This window comes from Hoplias malabaricus, chromosome 2 (assembly GCF_029633855.1).
Source record: "Hoplias malabaricus isolate fHopMal1 chromosome 2, fHopMal1.hap1, whole genome shotgun sequence".
NCBI lineage: Eukaryota > Metazoa > Chordata > Actinopteri > Characiformes > Erythrinidae > Hoplias > Hoplias malabaricus.
The window spans coordinates 6,803,707-6,819,953 of NC_089801.1; the positions used below are offsets into that span (position 1 = coordinate 6,803,707).

Consider the following 16,247-nt stretch of genomic DNA (forward strand, 5'->3'; position numbering starts at 1 on the left):
GATGAGTTGATGGCCAGTCTGCTTAGCTTGATGCACTGAGGTCAAATGGGGTGATAACTAAATCAGCCTGTTTCCACTGAGGTAACAGAACTTCATCATCATCATCACCATCTTTTCTGCTTATCCATTTCAGTGTTGCGGTGGTAGCAGGACAAGCAAAAAAGTCCAGACGTCTCTGTCCACTGCAACTTCCACCAGCTCCTCCTGGGGGATCCCCAGGCGTTCCCAGGCCACCTGGGAGATATAATCTCTCCAGCATGTCCTGAGTCTACCCCAGGGCCTCCTTCCAGTTGAACGTGGTTGCATCCAGGTGGCATCCTTACCAGATGCCCGAAATGACCTCAATTGACTCCTCTCAATGCAAAGGAGCAGTAACTCTAGTCTGAGCTCCTCCCTAGTCACTGAGCTCCTCACACGGTCATGGAGAGTTCGCCCAGCAACCCATGGGAAAAAGCTCGTTTCGGCTGACGCTGCACTCTTCTTCTTCTTCAGATCCTGAGATACTTGAACACCTTCACTTAGGGTAAGTTCTCACACCCTACCTGAAGGGAACATCTGTTTCCGGGAGATAACCATGGCTTCAGAAGTGGAGGTGCTGATCCGCTCAAGTGAACGCTGAAGGCCTCCATGCAAAGAAACCAGAAGAACAACACTGTCCGCAAACAGCAGAGATGCCACCTCTCGTGCCCCTCGACGGAAGCCTTCCTGGCCCAGGCTATGCCTCGCCAGCCTGTCCATGAACATCAGGAACAAGAGTGAAGATAAAGCACAGCCCTGACGGAGTCCAATGCCCACACTGAACAAGCTTGACTTACTGCTGGAGATGGGAACACAACTCAAATTCTGAGAGTACAAGGACCATATGGCTCGCTGGAGCGACCCTGGCACCCCATACTCATGAAGCACTTCCCACAGAATCTCTCGAGGAACGCGATCATACACCTTCTCCAAATCCACAAAGCATGTGTAGACTCGAGTAGCAAATTCCCACGCCCCTTCAATCATCTGTGAAAAAGTAAAGGGTTGGTCCATAGTTCCACGGCCAGGACGAAATCTGCATTGTTCCTCCAAAATCCTATGTTCGACTATCGGGCGGATTTTTTTCCAGCACATTGGCATAGACTTCCCAGGGAGTCTGAGAAGTGTGATGCCACGATAATTGGCACACTTTCTCCGGTCCCCTTTTTTAAAAATAGGAACCACCACCCGTTTGCCAATCCAAGGGCACGGTTCTCATAGTCCATGCAATATTGTATAGGCATGTCATCCAAGACAGCCCCACAGTATCGAGTGCCTTCAGTAACTTTGGGTGAATCTCATCCACTCCATGGGCTTTGCTACTGCTAAGCATTTTCACCACCTCAATGACTTCAGCCAAGGAATCTAACACCCCAGACACTTCTGGCCCTACTTCCTGTGTCATTTTTAGGGTAAACTAACAAAATAAATTCAAGTTGACTTCCTTAAGTTGTGACATATTTTTTCTATTGTGACACCATTTTAAATTAATGTAATGACATATTTCTTTTGTTAAAACATATAAGAAAATTAACTTCAGGTTTCATCAGCTTCAGATTTTTTTTTAGGCATGGCATGAGAAAAGTTTGTCATTATTTAGATTTGCATGATGCCAACCTGGGGCTGTAGAGTTTTTTTTACTTGTGAATTGCAGTAGCTTGCAGAGTGTGGTGTGTTCTCCCTGTGCCTGTGTGGGTTTCCTCCGGGTGACTGTCTGTGAGGAGTGTGGTGTGTTCTACCTGTGTCTGCGTGGGTTTCCTCCGGGTGACTGTCTGTGAGGAGTGTGATGTGTTCTCTCTGTGTCTGCATGGGTTTCCTCCGGGTGCTCCGGTTTCCTCCCACAATCCAAAACAAACGTTGGTAGGTGGATTGTTGACTCAAAAGTGTCCGTAGGTGTGAGTGGGTGTCACCCTGTGAAGGATAAGGGTTACAGAAAATGAATGAATGAATTAAATAATTAATGCTTTTGGGCTGAAATTTCTTCTGAAGGACAAAGGACTAAATGAAATGTGTTTTGATGTTGTAGATGTTCAGAAGACGTCCTCCCAAACCAGTTCCACGCGGGATTCGTAAGAACCTTAATCAGGTATGAGACCGTGGTGTTTTTTTTTTTTTTTCTCTCGTAGTGTCTTTACTTAGAAGTGACAATCTTTCTCTGTCTCTCTTTCAGGCTGTGGACTTTCAGCCTCAGTTTGTCCCTCCCACATCTGCACCAGCTCATTCTGGCAATTATCAAAGCCCACTTATTCCTATCCAAGCTCCTCCCACATCAACCCCAGATCTTTCCTTATCCACTCCTGTCCCTCCTACATTCTCACCAGCCCCTCCCACATTTTCTTCACCTCCTATTCCAGTTTCAGAGGCAAAAGCCAGCATTCAGGTGTTTTGCAGCTATTTATGAAATTTAATTTTGATTTAGATATCTGATTGGCTGGGCTCCATTCAGAACAGAATGTTTTTATATTCATTTATGGGGTAGTGTTAGATTGTATTATTTTATATATATATATATATATATATATATATATATATATATATATATATATATATATATAATTTTTTTTTTTTTTTATTGCTTGGTGGCAGAATGCTGTTATTACTAATAATACATGATGTTTTAATAAATGTGTGTAATTTACATTTGTACAATACTTATAGTTTGTTGCTGTAAAAGTTTCCTTTTACCCTTGTTTTAAATTGACAGAATGTTACATCAGCTAAAGAGGAAAATCAGAATCAAGTCTATGTGGATGTACTTCTCATCGGTCAGGTGCGTGTGCTATTTGTGCAAGATAAAATACACTTAGTGTTAGTAAATGTAAAATGAGCTGTGTCATAACTGTGTTTTTTTTGGGTGATGTTACAGGAGAGGTGTGTAGAGGACTGGCCAGAGGACAGTCCCCAACTTTCCCCTGATTGGAAGCCTGTATGTAAATTAAAATACAAATAACATGTATTGATGTGCATATCATTTAAACCCTGTATTACAGTAAAATACTTGAGTTTGAAATGTTTTTTTTGCCCATTATTTATTATTTGATGCCAACACCACATTTCAAAACAGTTGAGGGGAGACGCAAAAGTATTAAAATTGTATAATTCTATAAAAAAAGAATTATGGTTTACTGCCCTGTGAAAGACTGTGTGGGCAAACTGAAACAGTTCCAGAATTATGTTCCTTAACTTAAAATAGCACGGTGGCACAACAGGTAGTGTCGCAGTCTCACAGCTTCAGGGACCTGGAGGTTGTAGGTTCAAGTCCTGCTTTGGGTGACTGTCGGTGAGGAGTTGGTGTGTTCTCCCACTGTCCAAAAAAAACAAAAAAACACAACACACGTTCGTAGGTGGATTGGTGCCTCAAAAGAATAGGTTGACTATATTGGCGACTCCATAGGTGTGTGTGTGTTGCCCTGTGAAGGACTGGCGCCCCCAACAGGGTGTGTTCCCTCCTTGCGACCAGTGATTCCGGTTAAAGAATTAATTAATTATATAAGTATTAAATTAATTAGTACACTGAGGTCTAACTGTGTTAGCTGCATCTTTCAGATAATGTTAATTTGATTCTTTAACACAATTGGATACTAAAGGCCAGCAGACTAATCCAAAAATGTAATTGTTTGGCTAAATGGGAAGATGTGTGGTTTAAGTGTCCTCAATGGGTTTTGGGCCAGTTGCAACATTGCACTGCCCAGTCACAGATGAGAAAGTGGTTACTTGATGTGTATTTTTATGTTTGCAAAAAAAAGTAACAGGTATTTGCAAATTTATTGTATATAAAACTAAAATGTTTATGTTTTCCAATAGCCTGGAAAGTTACGTCTGAGGAGGGATTCTTTGAGGGTAAATTGCCATTTTTTTTTTTGTTTTAAAGAACTTGTTTTTGATCAGTAATAAGCAAGAGTGAACAAAAGAGTTAATTTTTCTTTCTTTTTGTTTATTTCATGTTTTATACCAATGTCAGACTTAAACTATTTGCCTTTGACTGTTCACAGATCACTGCAGCCTCTGAGGAAGGCGTGTCTTTAGACACTCTGGGGAAGAAACATGGAAAGGTTGTGTGTCTATATTTTGTTATTTGATACAAAGAAAAAATCCTGATTTGAGTAATTGTTTGATGTTTACCTGCTTCATACCAAGTGAAGCATAACAATCAAAAAGATCACTACAACAGAGTTTATCAAGCACCTGTATTAGACTGAATTAAAGTGAATTACAAGTTAGATCCATGATTTCATTTCACATCATTAGGGCTTCTTCAAAGGTTCTGACACTGGTGTTTTAATTGTTGTGTTGAGCTGAATAGAGAGGTTCATATTGAAGAGTTCAGTGTGTTGTATGGTTACACTTTAATATCCAAAGATTTTGCTTTATCTCATGAGCTCATTGTATTCATTAAAGTGTAAGGGCTATTATATATATATATATATATATATATATATTGTAAAATTTATATTCTTGATATGGGGCGGCACGGTGGCGCAGCAGGTAGTGTCGCAGTCACACAGCTCCAGGGGCCTGGAGGTTGTGGGTTCGATTCCCGCTCCCGGTGACTGTCTGTGAGGAGTTAGTGTGTTCTCCCCGTGTCCGCGTGGGTTTCCTCCGGGTGCTCCGGTTTCCTCCCACAGTCCAAAAACACACGTTGCAGGTGGATTGGTGACTCGAAAGTGTCCGTAGGTGTGAATGTGTGTGTGTCTGTGTTGCCCTGTGAAGGACTGGCGTCCCCTCCAGGGTGTATTCCCGCCTTGCGCCCGATGATTCCAGGTAGGCTCTGGACCCCCCGCGACCCTAAATTGGATAAGCGCTTACAGATAATGGATGGATGGATATTCTTGATATTATTTTAATCTCTGTGCCAATGCTTTGGATTTCTTTCTCTCATTTTAGAAACTGAGCAAGAAGCTAAGGTCTTCGTTTCTGTCCAGAAGAGGGTCAAGGGTGAATATTTACACAAGCATAATTCAATTCTGACCTCATGAAAAAGTTATAATGCAACTGCATTTAAAATGTTTGATTTAGGATCAATTTGGAGAAGAAATGACGGTTGCGCAGACAGCAACGCTTGGCAGACACACAATGGTATTTGATCTTGTTTACTGTTTGATTATTGTTTGTTTACCTGCCTTAGCATGGTCAGTAAGTGGTTTACTGATTGTATTTGTAGTAATAATTAACAGACTTTTTTTTTTTTTCTTTTAGGAGAAAGCCTCCGAGAACATGAATGATGGCTACGGAGGCACCTTGCCTTGGCGGACAAAGGTACAGAAGGATTTAGTCTAAGTAGATTACAGCTGTGCATGGTTCTAAACCTGTTCCAGGGCTTTAATAAAGACATTTCTTTTCTCCTAGTTCCATGATCTTCCCTCAGATGATGTTTTCTCATCGGACCAAGAAGAACATGGAGCAACAGTGACCAGCAAATCAGTCAAGGTTTCGTTCAACCACAGTAACCTTTTCTTATGTTAGATTTTTTTTTCCCTGGATTATTAATACTTCTCTTTTAATTCTCAACAGAAGAAAAAATATAAAATTGTAGTTCCCCGATTGCATTACCGAACCTCTAAGGTAATTTTACTGTTTAGCACATTTCCAGATGACTTGTATTATTGGTTTTTTGTATTTTTACTTTTTAAAAGAAAGCTTTAGCTTTATTCTCTTTGTTGTTCAATCAGATTAAGTCCCATGATGAAATTTCTGAAAATGGAACGGGCCTGTCACCTCATCTTCAAGCATCCAAGGTTTGTACCATGAACCATACGCACTTCAGATTAGAGAGAAAAGGTATGTAGGAATACATTCTATAGACGGATATAATGAAGAAAAAGGAGATTGTCAGTACTTTTCTGTAAATGCAGAGGAGAGTTAAAACTCATTGCTGATGTAAAGATTCGTTATAAAAACGCACCCAATGCATGTTTATAAAAAATGCCACAATAATTTAGTCATTTTTTGTGGTGCCTTTCTTTGATGTTATACTGTGTTTGACTGGTTCCAGGCAAAGTTTCTGTTGAATGTGTTTTTACATTTTTATTATCTTAATATTTTGACAATTAACATGGGTCCGAATGGTCACAGGTATATATTTTCAACAGATTGTTTGCTCATAAGCAAAACGTGTTAAACGTGTTTGTGCTGATGAGAGGGGCGTGTTGGAACTGTGTAAGGGGTCGATGCCTGTGATACGACCAAGACCCAGTTATGACCAGCTTCGCTTTAATGAAGGTGTTCTCTGGTTTAGGATGAACTGTTTGAGGAAAGCTGTGGACTTCAAAGTGACGGAAAGCCGAACAGTGGCAAGGAGATGCAGCTGGGAATGAAAGACTGTAGACCGGTATTTGTTTTACTGCTTAGTGTTTACACACTGGCGGTGCTTTATGATAAATAATAACATGAGATTTGTGTCCAACAGAAGAATCCATTAAACTTTAAACCCGTCGTACCTCTTAGACCATCGAAGGTAGTGAATTTATACATTCACTCTCCTATTTGTCTTTATGAAATGGATTAAACTGCTAAATGATTCTCTGAACATACTCCTCTCTTCTGTAGAGGGTGTTTGAAGATGACCTGCCACAGAAGAGGAAAGACCTCCATTTTCTGGAGAAACCAAAGGTACTAGCTTGCTTCCCTGGATTCGCTGTGTTCAATTTGACATACATCATTAATTACTGATGCTGCCTTTTGGAATCGCTAATGTTCAGTACAGAGTCTCTTTTAGGAATTACCGATGATCCACATGGAATCATTTTTAATAATCACCGATGTTAAGTACTGAACCATTTTTAGGAATTGCTGATGATCAGTACAGAGTGTACGTTCTAGAGTCACTGATGTTCAGTACTGAGTCACTTTCAATAATTACTAGACGTTCAGTACTGAGATTACTTTCAGGAATCTCTGATGTTCAGTACTGAGTCATTTCTAGGAATCGCTGATGATAAGTAGATAGATAGATAGATACTTTATTGATCCCCAGGGGAAATTCAAGGTTTCAGTAGCTTACAGACATCACATACAACAATCACTAACAGCAATGGACTAAAAAAAAAATTCCACTGTACAAAAGAGACAGTAGAACATGGAACATGATACTAAAATACTAAATGTTAAAAATACTTTTTAACCTAAAACAAATATCAAAATCGATATACTTCAATATACTATGTAGGCTGAGTCGTATATATCAAAATATCAAACACCAAAAAATTAACATAGTGTGCTTAAGAATGATCAAACACAGCCTGGCAAGAATCTGTGATACAGTGAGCAGCTAAAGATGATCTTTTGAGTACAGTATATAGTTTAAAAGTTTGAAAAATGTGGATAGTGCAAAGGGTATGGAATGTGCAATATCAGTACAGTATCAGAATTAGAAATAAATATAGTAAAATAAATAGTGCAAGGCAATTCAGTGCATTGTTCCTATATTAAGTATAAAACTACTATTGTAGCTGTCAGATTAAGGTACACATGAGGTAGGTGAGATGGTTGACTTGTCTAATGTCCAGTTAGGTACACATGTACAAATATGGAGGAGGTGGATGGGCAGACAGACTATGCAGAGAAGTCCATCTCTCCTCTCCCCTTGAGTGAAGCACTGAACAGCTCAATAGCCCTGGGGACGAATGACTTCCTGGGGCCTTGAGCGAAGTCTCCAGCTGATCAAGCTCTTCTGCTTAGTTATGGTACTGTGGAGTGGATGGCACTCATTGTCCAAGATGCTGATCAGTTTGTTCAGGGTCCTCTTATCTGATATGGAAGTGATGCACTCCAGTTCAGCCCCCACTACAGAGCCAGCTTTCTTAACCAGCCTGTCTAGTCGCCCAGCATCCCTCTTCTTTATGCTTCCTCCCCAGCATACCAGAGTATAAAAGAGGACACTGGCAACAACAGCCTGAGGAGCTTACTGCAGACATTAAAGGACCCCAACCTCCTCAGGAAGTACAGCCTGCTCTGCCCTTTCTTGTAAAGTGCTTCAGTGTTGGCTGACCAGTCCAGTTTATTGTCTAGAGTACTGAGTCTACGTTCTATAATCGCTGGTGTACAATACTGAATCTGCATACTGGAATCACTGATGTTCGGTACTCACTTTGTGTTCCAAAATCACTGATGTTCATCATTACTGGTGAATCACTGGTGTTTGTTAAAATTGGCCACATTTAAAGATCCATATAATGAAGTCATTGGCTGCTTTCCTACACCTGACCTTGACCTCTACTGAAACATTTGCTGTTTTATTTTAGTTACTGTGGTGTTTAACTCCATAAATGAGTGTGAAATTCTTCCCCAGGATTCAGTGCTGCAGGAGGAGGGAGCAACTGGGTTCACGCCTTCGTCAGAGGTCTGGTATTAATTTTGTTGTTGTTGTTATTGGGAGAGTTTCACAAAGCAGGATAGAGTAAATAGCCAGATACATTTCATGAGAAGTGTGAATATCTCTCTGCTTTTCTCCTGCTGAATAGGTTTGGAACAGGCTGAAAACTTCTGGCTGATGCTTTGTGAAATGCCTTTCTGGAAAGTGTTTGATTATCTTAGTCTTAAAACTCATTTTGGTGTTGTAATGTTCAGGTGGGTTTTCAGGATGAACCTTTCCCTCTGAGTGGAGCTCAGCAGTTCGCCTCATTAGATGACAGTGGACCACAACTAGAAATGCTCTACTCTCGACCGGTGAGGCTCCAGAATCTTCTGATTTGTCTGTGTAATGATCAGTCTCCAAATCCACTGAGATTTAAACATGCTCCTTTTGTTTTACAGAAGAAATCTGTTAAACTGAAAATGCCTCGTTTTCCTCGGAGGGGATCAAAGGTAAGGCCTATGTTGTGTTGTTTTTGTAGGAAAGGCATGTGTGGATATTGATCATATTTCAAACCAAATTTCCTATGACATGATTTGCCTTCAGAGTGCAGCAGATGAAGCCCCACAGAAAGGTGCAGACTTGTTTAAAGCCAGTGACGTTAAAGGCTCTGAACTGAAGGGACACGATGATTATCATGAGGTATTTTTTTTTGTGCTTATCTTTTTAATGCCCGTTTTCAGATTTGAAGGATTTTTCTGTGTTGATTTGTGCAATCTTATTCCTCACAGATGAAGAAGCCTCCTATTCTGAGGGTTCCACCCCTAGCTCGCAGAGATTCTGAGGTTAAGTGGCATCTCATGTTTGTTACCTTTATATCATTACATTTAATTATTCTTCAGTTTGTAAACATCATGTTGCTAATCCCTGTCTGAAATGCAGTCATTTTAATGACGATGTTTGTGGTATTTAGTGCATGAAGGATCCTGAAATCACAGATAAAGGAGCAGATCTGTTTAAAGCAGGAGACCTTGAGGATGGCGAGAGATGGACAGAGGAGTATAGTCCAGTGCGTACACAGTTGTTTTGTGTATGAATAGAATCTAAGTTCACTCTGTTGTTGTGGAACTGCTGAGCTCAGGACTGTGGTGTATTTTTTTTTGGCATTAAAATAGTGTTAAATTGCTTGTCTTTTTTTATCTTATTTTTTTAGGATGTGAAGCCACAGACAGACAAAAGGACACAAAGCCGAGAAGCAGCGGTAACTTTTCCTCCGTTCATAGACTCCATTTAAAAAGCAAAGACATTAACAGTGAGGTTATCTTCCTCTTTTCTGGAATAAAATCTGTTCATCTGAAAAGGCTTTGAATCTACATTCTTGAACACTGCTCTGAGGATTGTATGGCAGTCAAAACAGCCAAAAGTGAGGTTGGGAACTGAGTTTTGCATTACAAACCACTCCAAATCATCCCAAGTTATTAGATGATGCTTAGTTACTCCAGGCAACATAGTTCCTCCCTCTGCTCCACAGCCCCGTGCTGGGAGTTTTTGGCCCTCTAGTGGTCATTGTCTTGTTTTGTGAGCAGTGTATTTACAGTGCATGATTTACTGCAATTTTTTTTGTATCTTGCACAGTGTGTCTTCACTTACTTAAATCTTATTCTGTTAACCCTAAAGGTGCCAGACCAGGCTTTGTTCCCTGAGGACGTGGGACCCGTAGGCGCTACGTCCAGTGACTTTTACCTTTCAGAGGCCGCAAAGGTATCCACACCCGAGTGTTAGAAGAAGTGTTAGAGTTCAGGAGCAGCTGTATTTGCAACTGTTGTGTTTTAGTCTTTTTCTTCTGTTATTCTGTGAATCTGCAGCTGAAGGTTCTCAGAAAGAGAGAGAGGCCTTTCAGTTCACCATGTGCTCTGACAGGTTCCACAAGTTTCCAGCTGAACATGATTGAGTGAGAGTGAGAAAGTTAGAGACCAGACCGCCAGCTTTACAGTACCATAGCAGAAAAAAAATGTATGTAACTGGGCACAGTGGAGGAACAAGTAAGACAAGGTTTCTGTCACCCCACAAAAATGACTACTGTTCCCAAGAGAGACAGTGAGCATCAGGGAGAGAGAATCTGAATCTGAGAGAAAGAAAATCAGAGACAGACACACACACACACACACACACACAAAGACAGAGAGAGAGGGACACACACACACACACAAACAACAGAGACACACAAAGGTAGAGACACACACACACAAAGCCAGAGATAGAAACACATACACACACAAAAACAGAGAGAGACACAAACACAAAGACAGAGAGAGAGGGACACGCACACACAAAGACAGAGAGAGAGGGACACACACACACACACAAACAACAGAGACACACAAAGGTAGAGACACACACACACAAAGCCAGAGATAGAAACACATACACACACAAAAACAGAGAGAGACACACACACAAAGACAGAGAGAGAGGGACACACACACACACAAACAACAGAGACACACAAAGGTAGAGACACACACACACAAAGCCAGAGAGAGAAACACATACACACACAAAAACAGAGAGAGACACACACACAAAGACAGAGAGAGAGGGACACACACACAGAGACACACAAAGGTAGAGAGAAAGAGACACACACACAAGCAGAGTGACACACAAAGGTAGAGACAGAGAGAGAAACACATACACACACAAAGACAGAGAGGGACACACACACACAAAGACAGAGAGGGACACACACACAAAAAAACAGAGACACACACACAAAACAGAGAGACACACACACAAAGACAGAGAGAGAGGGACACGCGCACACACACACACACAAACAAACAGAGACACACAAAGGTAGAGAGAGAGACACACACACACACACAAAAGCAGAGTGACACACAAAGGTAGAGACACACACACACAAAGCCAGAGAGAGAAACACATACACACACAAAGACAGAGAGAGAGGGACACACACACACAAAAACAGAGACACAAAAAGGTAGAGAGAGAGAGAGAGAAAGAGACACACACAAAAGCAGAGTGACACACAAAGGTAGACACACACACACAAAGCCAGAGAGACACACACACACACAAAAACAGAGAGAGACACACACAGTTACAGAAAGACAGAACTTATTCAGATGAAACTCAGAACTCAGAACTTTTGACCAATTTTCCTCAGAAAAGAGGTTAGATTGGGTTAGAGTTAGTGGCTCAAACAGTAAATGTGCCCCATTAATGAAAGCTAACACACTGTCTTGCTTTCCTCTATAGGGACAAATGTAACTTTTTTTTTCAGTGCAGATGATATTTTTTAGTAAAACAGACCATGTTTCTGTTACAACATGCCAACGTATTCGCTCCGGTCCCTGAGCATGAGAGAAAGACGCCGCTTAGTTTTCTGATGCTGTGGGATGTACGAGGCCAGATGAACTCCCAGAGGCTATGTTTAAATGTGTTAAAGTTGTTAAAACAATTTGTTCAACAGTTCATTAAAATGATATACAGTATGTTAAAATAAAATACATAGTAAGTTATGAGTGCAGTACCAGGGTTAACAGCTAATATCAATTTGTTTATTTTTTCAATATTCACATGCTCCTTTAAAGTTCTGAATATGTATTCATAGCTGTCATGAATAATCAGAGTAGATTCTGATTGTGAAGGCTGTGGTTTTGCAGATGGAGGTAAAATCTTTCTGATCCCTGCTGTTTATTCACAGATCTTTAAAAAGTGCCAAAGACGTAGTTGTTTCTCCTTTCACATGTATTTCTCAGGCTGAATGGATGTCCTCACAGATGGATGTGAGAAGAACAAGACCAGATGAAGGAGAGAGGCTGGAGGATGTAGAGGAGGAGGAAGAAGGGGTCTGTCTGAGCACAGTCAGCCACACAAACATAACTCACAAGAACTTAATAAATCACTTGTACATTTTACAGAGTAAAATCTGTAAATGTGTGTAGAACAGGAAACAGCTTGGTTCAGACTTTCTGACACTTAGATTTTTATAAAGGAAAGTAACTTTCTGAATATCGCACTTTGAATATCTTCATCAGAGTGAAAATCTAATAAAATATCAGTCCAGAAAACGACTGATTCACAAGTTAAGATGTTTGCAGTGATTTCTCCTCGTAATCATCCTATGCTGTTTTCTTCTTTGGGTCTGAACCACAGGACACCGACAGTCTGATGGAGTGGTGGAACACAGTAGAACGTGAGCACTCCTATGGAATGATTTTTCTCACCTGTATAACTGTGCACTTAAGCAGGACATATAATTCATACATTTAAACATACATAAATTGCTTCTTCTCTTCTAGAGTGGGATGAACTGCCATCGGATGAAGAGATCACACTTAAAGAGGATGAAACCATGTAATAATGTCCCTTCATATTTGCACCATAATCTTTAACGTAATGGAAACTAACTTAAATTCATAAATGGTTCCACCTGCTGCTGGCACATGCACATTTTGACAGTGGATAGAAGCGAGACATATATATTTTTTAAAGCTCATTTTTCTAATCTTTTCCAGATCCTTCACTGAGATTGGGGGGAAAGTCCACCGTGGGCTCCGTGTGTTCTATAAAGTTTTCACAGAGCAAGCAGAAGTTCTCTACCAACAAGTGCTGTTCCTCTACGCCATCGCCGATGACCTCAGCATCTTTCATCACCGCGCTAAGATTGCTAACATTACAGGTGGCACTACAACTGCTGTGGGTGGAGTGGCGGCCATCGCCGGACTGGCTTTAGCACCAGTGACGTTTGGGGCTTCGCTCATTGTATCAGCTGTTGGCCTTGGGGTTGCCACAGCAGGAGGAATCACAGCAGCTTCAGCTGCCATTTCAGACAACATCAATGACATGAACGTATGTTCCTTGTTCCTTCATTTCTGGAATGAATTTAAAACCATGTAATTAGACAGTTTTAGAAAACAGTTTTCTTTATTCGTAACAAAAGAACAGGATTTTGAAAGTTTGCAGATATTTGTTTAAAAAAAAGCTTTTTCTGTTTAATGAGAGAGATTTGTTACGATATTTAACTTTGATTCCATTTTATTATTTTTTTTTCATTGTCCTCCAGGACCGCAAGAAGATTGAGATCATTGTGCAGGACTATGAGACTCGTTTGTCAGAGATGCAGCGCTGCCTGAGGTTTGTTGCCGAGGGAATCCGCCGAATTCGCTGCCACCGACTGCTGCGGAGGAACAATTACTATGCCGGCAACTGGGAGGTACGTCAAGCGCTGCAGACCGTCAGCCTGGTCAGCGAGCCGGTGGAGAAGGCTAAGGAAGTAGTGGACGCTGCTCTTGTAGCTTTGAGCAGTGTGTGTAAAGGCATGGATAAATACTTCACCAAAGACTCGAGGGAGCTTAAAAAGGGATGCAAGAAGGAAGTGACGATGCGAGTGCGCATGCTGGCCAAGCAGCTTCACGACGGGTTAGTGCAGCTCAACTCCATAAGAGAACAGCTACTGGACGCAACTGGACACATTTAGATTAACTGTCATCATGGTTACTTCCACAAAAGGGTAAACCCGGATACACCATCTACTGTTGGTTCTGACTGGCTGGGTTGTGTCATTGTGTGTGAGTATGTTAAGCCAAGGCCTCTCAAGTACAAAAATCTTCCAGTTACCATTGAAAGATGGGAACTGCTTTCCATGCTTTCCACATTTTTTGCAATTTCTGTATATAATAACCGTCATTGTGTTTTATTGATTTCTATGTAATCTCCAGATTTGATTGTGGTTGGGTTAATCATTCGAATATTCAAATGTTTACATAGCTTCCCCATAATTGTAATATTTATATAAATCTGTGAATGTGCACAAGCCTACAATTTTCATTTACATATATTTGCCAGCTTGCTAGTTTATATTTTGGACTGGTTTTAAATAAATTAAAATTAATGGAAATTGTCCCATAAAATAACCACATTCCAAACTTAACGTCACCTTTGTTTCTGTTGAGCACCTGACACTTTATCTTTGTCTGAATACTGCCTGTGATTTTACTTCATTCTGTTTCTTAGTTCTTGTTTTGTATAATCACTTCCTCTTTGGAAAGGCCTAAGCGCTGTGAATGAAATTCTAGGGTTTTTGGATGTGGTTAATTTTACACCGTTTGCAAAGCAGGCCGTAAAATGAAAAATACAAGCCTTGTGTATATCTCCATTTTCAGTGTTTCTTCTGCAACAAAGGGGACTCCTCTATTTCCTACATCCTACCTGCAATTTTTAGTTTGCACTAGGTTTTGGAAAATTGCTGTGAAGATTTGATGGCATTCTGCTGAATGATCATCAGTGAGGTCAGGTGCTGGTGTTGATGATGGGTTCTGGATCACTCACACCACTCCAACTCATCCAGAGGTTTCACAATGCTCTCAGTCTCTCCAGAACACTGTCCTTTATTGATGCTTGGCATTGGTGACCTTAGGCTCATGAGCAGCTGTTTCTAAAATGTCCACATCTGGTCAGTCTGTCAGTTCACCCTTTGGCCTGATCAAAACCGTTTTGTAGTTATCACCAGCAACCAACCGCCTCGACCTATCAGCTTTCAAAATCTTTCTGCATTTAACTGACCCCACAAGTCTGGTTCAATGAATTGAATTAATACTTTTTTACACAAATACCTCTATATTTTTCTGTAACAAATTGTAAATTAAGTGAAATAGAGTGATATAATTCAATACAAGGAAAATACCGGCATATTTCTAGCTGGCATCATTTTCCAGGTAACTATTGTCTGAAGACCAGGTTTGTGTCTTTTTGTTTTTATTTTTATTACGTTTAGAGGCTTGTGCAATATTTTTGTTTGTTTGTAAACACTAAAAAAAAATAAAGCTGTATTTTAACGTGCATTAAATTCTTTAAATTACTGCAGAACCCCAAATTAATCATTTTATAAATTTAAATTTTCTGCTGGGTGCAGAAGTACGTTTGTAACGTATTTACTCTTAAGGTCTTAGCCCCGCCCACTCACGAGGCAGGAGTTTGAACACCTCTGGGCAGAGCCCATTCTCTCAGACAGATATTAAACAGAACTTCAGTCATTACTTTTCTACAACAATAATCTACTCTTTATTGGGGTTTTTACGGGATAAAGATACAAAACATATCCGACGTGTGGGAACGCCTCTGTCCGCCGCGGACCCGAGGAGCAGAAGTGACGTAGTCTCCACACCCACAACTTTCCCAAAGCAGAGCGAAGGAGGAAAACAAAAACAAACAGGAGCTGTGGGTATGTCTCTGAATCTCTTTACACTTTTCTCTGAGAAACGAGGAAAACGGCGCCGATTAAATCGATAGAAACTGCAGAGATTTTCTGTTAAAATGAAATAAAACAAGCCACTAACCCGGACAGACTTGAGAAAGTCACCGGCGATTTTTTACCGGAAAACGAGTTCCGTTATTTTTGTCGTCTTTGGAGTTGATTTAGGGTTAGGGGTCATTAGCTGAGTGTTCTCCCCGTGTCCGCGTGGGTTTCCTCCGGGTGCTCCGGTTTCCTCCCACGCTTCAAACACACGGTGGTAGGTGGATTGGCGACTCAAAAAGTGTCCGTAGGTGTTGTCCTGTGAAGAACTGGCGCCCCCTCCAGGGTGTATTCCCGCCTTGCGCCCACTGATGCCAGGTAGGCTCTGGACCCACCGCGACCCGGAACTGGATAAGAGTTACAGACAGTGGATGGATGGTTCATTAGCTGAGTGATGTCTCTCTGTTGAGTTCACTATTGAGATCCATTCTTTTGTATTTGCGCATCATCCACTGCTATTTATCCCTCACACACACACACACACACACAGAGATATATGATATTATCTTCTAAAAATGTGTCATGGGCGAGCGTGAAGACAAAAGTTTGTTTCCAGATGTTATCCTTGATCAAATGGATTTGTGAAATCAACAGCCCACTTTATTTAGTGAAAGAGTA

At 40.9% G+C, this 16,247-nt stretch overlaps 2 protein-coding genes across 5 annotated transcripts in view; both read left to right on the forward strand.

The window, feature by feature from the left end:
• Nucleotides 1–15,170, forward strand: part of LOC136687594 (uncharacterized) — a 28,261-nt gene extending 13,091 nt beyond the window's left edge. Inside the window, exons 7-34 of one of the 3 annotated variants that reach the window (XM_066662097.1) lie at nucleotides 2,045–2,104; nucleotides 2,189–2,398; nucleotides 2,723–2,788; nucleotides 2,885–2,944; nucleotides 3,823–3,858; nucleotides 4,011–4,070; nucleotides 4,903–4,953; nucleotides 5,035–5,094; nucleotides 5,215–5,274; nucleotides 5,365–5,445; nucleotides 5,530–5,580; nucleotides 5,688–5,753; nucleotides 6,254–6,346; nucleotides 6,425–6,472; nucleotides 6,565–6,627; nucleotides 8,306–8,356; nucleotides 8,584–8,682; nucleotides 8,770–8,820; nucleotides 8,915–9,010; nucleotides 9,100–9,153; nucleotides 9,282–9,377; nucleotides 9,522–9,569; nucleotides 9,986–10,069; nucleotides 12,094–12,183; nucleotides 12,491–12,530; nucleotides 12,637–12,691; nucleotides 12,853–13,186; nucleotides 13,401–15,170. In XM_066662097.1, the coding sequence (XP_066518194.1) occupies nucleotides 2,045–2,104; nucleotides 2,189–2,398; nucleotides 2,723–2,788; nucleotides 2,885–2,944; nucleotides 3,823–3,858; nucleotides 4,011–4,070; nucleotides 4,903–4,953; nucleotides 5,035–5,094; nucleotides 5,215–5,274; nucleotides 5,365–5,445; nucleotides 5,530–5,580; nucleotides 5,688–5,753; nucleotides 6,254–6,346; nucleotides 6,425–6,472; nucleotides 6,565–6,627; nucleotides 8,306–8,356; nucleotides 8,584–8,682; nucleotides 8,770–8,820; nucleotides 8,915–9,010; nucleotides 9,100–9,153; nucleotides 9,282–9,377; nucleotides 9,522–9,569; nucleotides 9,986–10,069; nucleotides 12,094–12,183; nucleotides 12,491–12,530; nucleotides 12,637–12,691; nucleotides 12,853–13,186; nucleotides 13,401–13,814 (2,577 nt within the window). In that variant the 3' untranslated portion in view covers nucleotides 13,815–15,170. The remainder of the gene's footprint in view (nucleotides 1–2,044; nucleotides 2,105–2,188; nucleotides 2,399–2,722; nucleotides 2,789–2,884; nucleotides 2,945–3,822; nucleotides 3,859–4,010; nucleotides 4,071–4,902; nucleotides 4,954–5,034; nucleotides 5,095–5,214; nucleotides 5,275–5,364; nucleotides 5,446–5,529; nucleotides 5,581–5,687; nucleotides 5,754–6,253; nucleotides 6,347–6,424; nucleotides 6,473–6,564; nucleotides 6,628–8,305; nucleotides 8,357–8,583; nucleotides 8,683–8,769; nucleotides 8,821–8,914; nucleotides 9,011–9,099; nucleotides 9,154–9,281; nucleotides 9,378–9,521; nucleotides 9,570–9,985; nucleotides 10,070–12,093; nucleotides 12,184–12,490; nucleotides 12,531–12,636; nucleotides 12,692–12,852; nucleotides 13,187–13,400) is intronic. The other 2 variants (XM_066662099.1, XM_066662098.1) reach the window with 2 other exon arrangements.
• Nucleotides 15,171–15,355: 185 nt separating this feature from the next.
• apold1b (apolipoprotein L domain containing 1b) overlaps nucleotides 15,356–16,247 on the forward strand; it is a 53,888-nt gene continuing 52,996 nt past the window's right edge. For both annotated transcript variants that reach the window (XM_066660177.1, XM_066660178.1), the window contains exon 1: nucleotides 15,356–15,557. The gene's annotated coding sequence lies outside the window, so the exon portion shown is untranslated. The remainder of the gene's footprint in view (nucleotides 15,558–16,247) is intronic.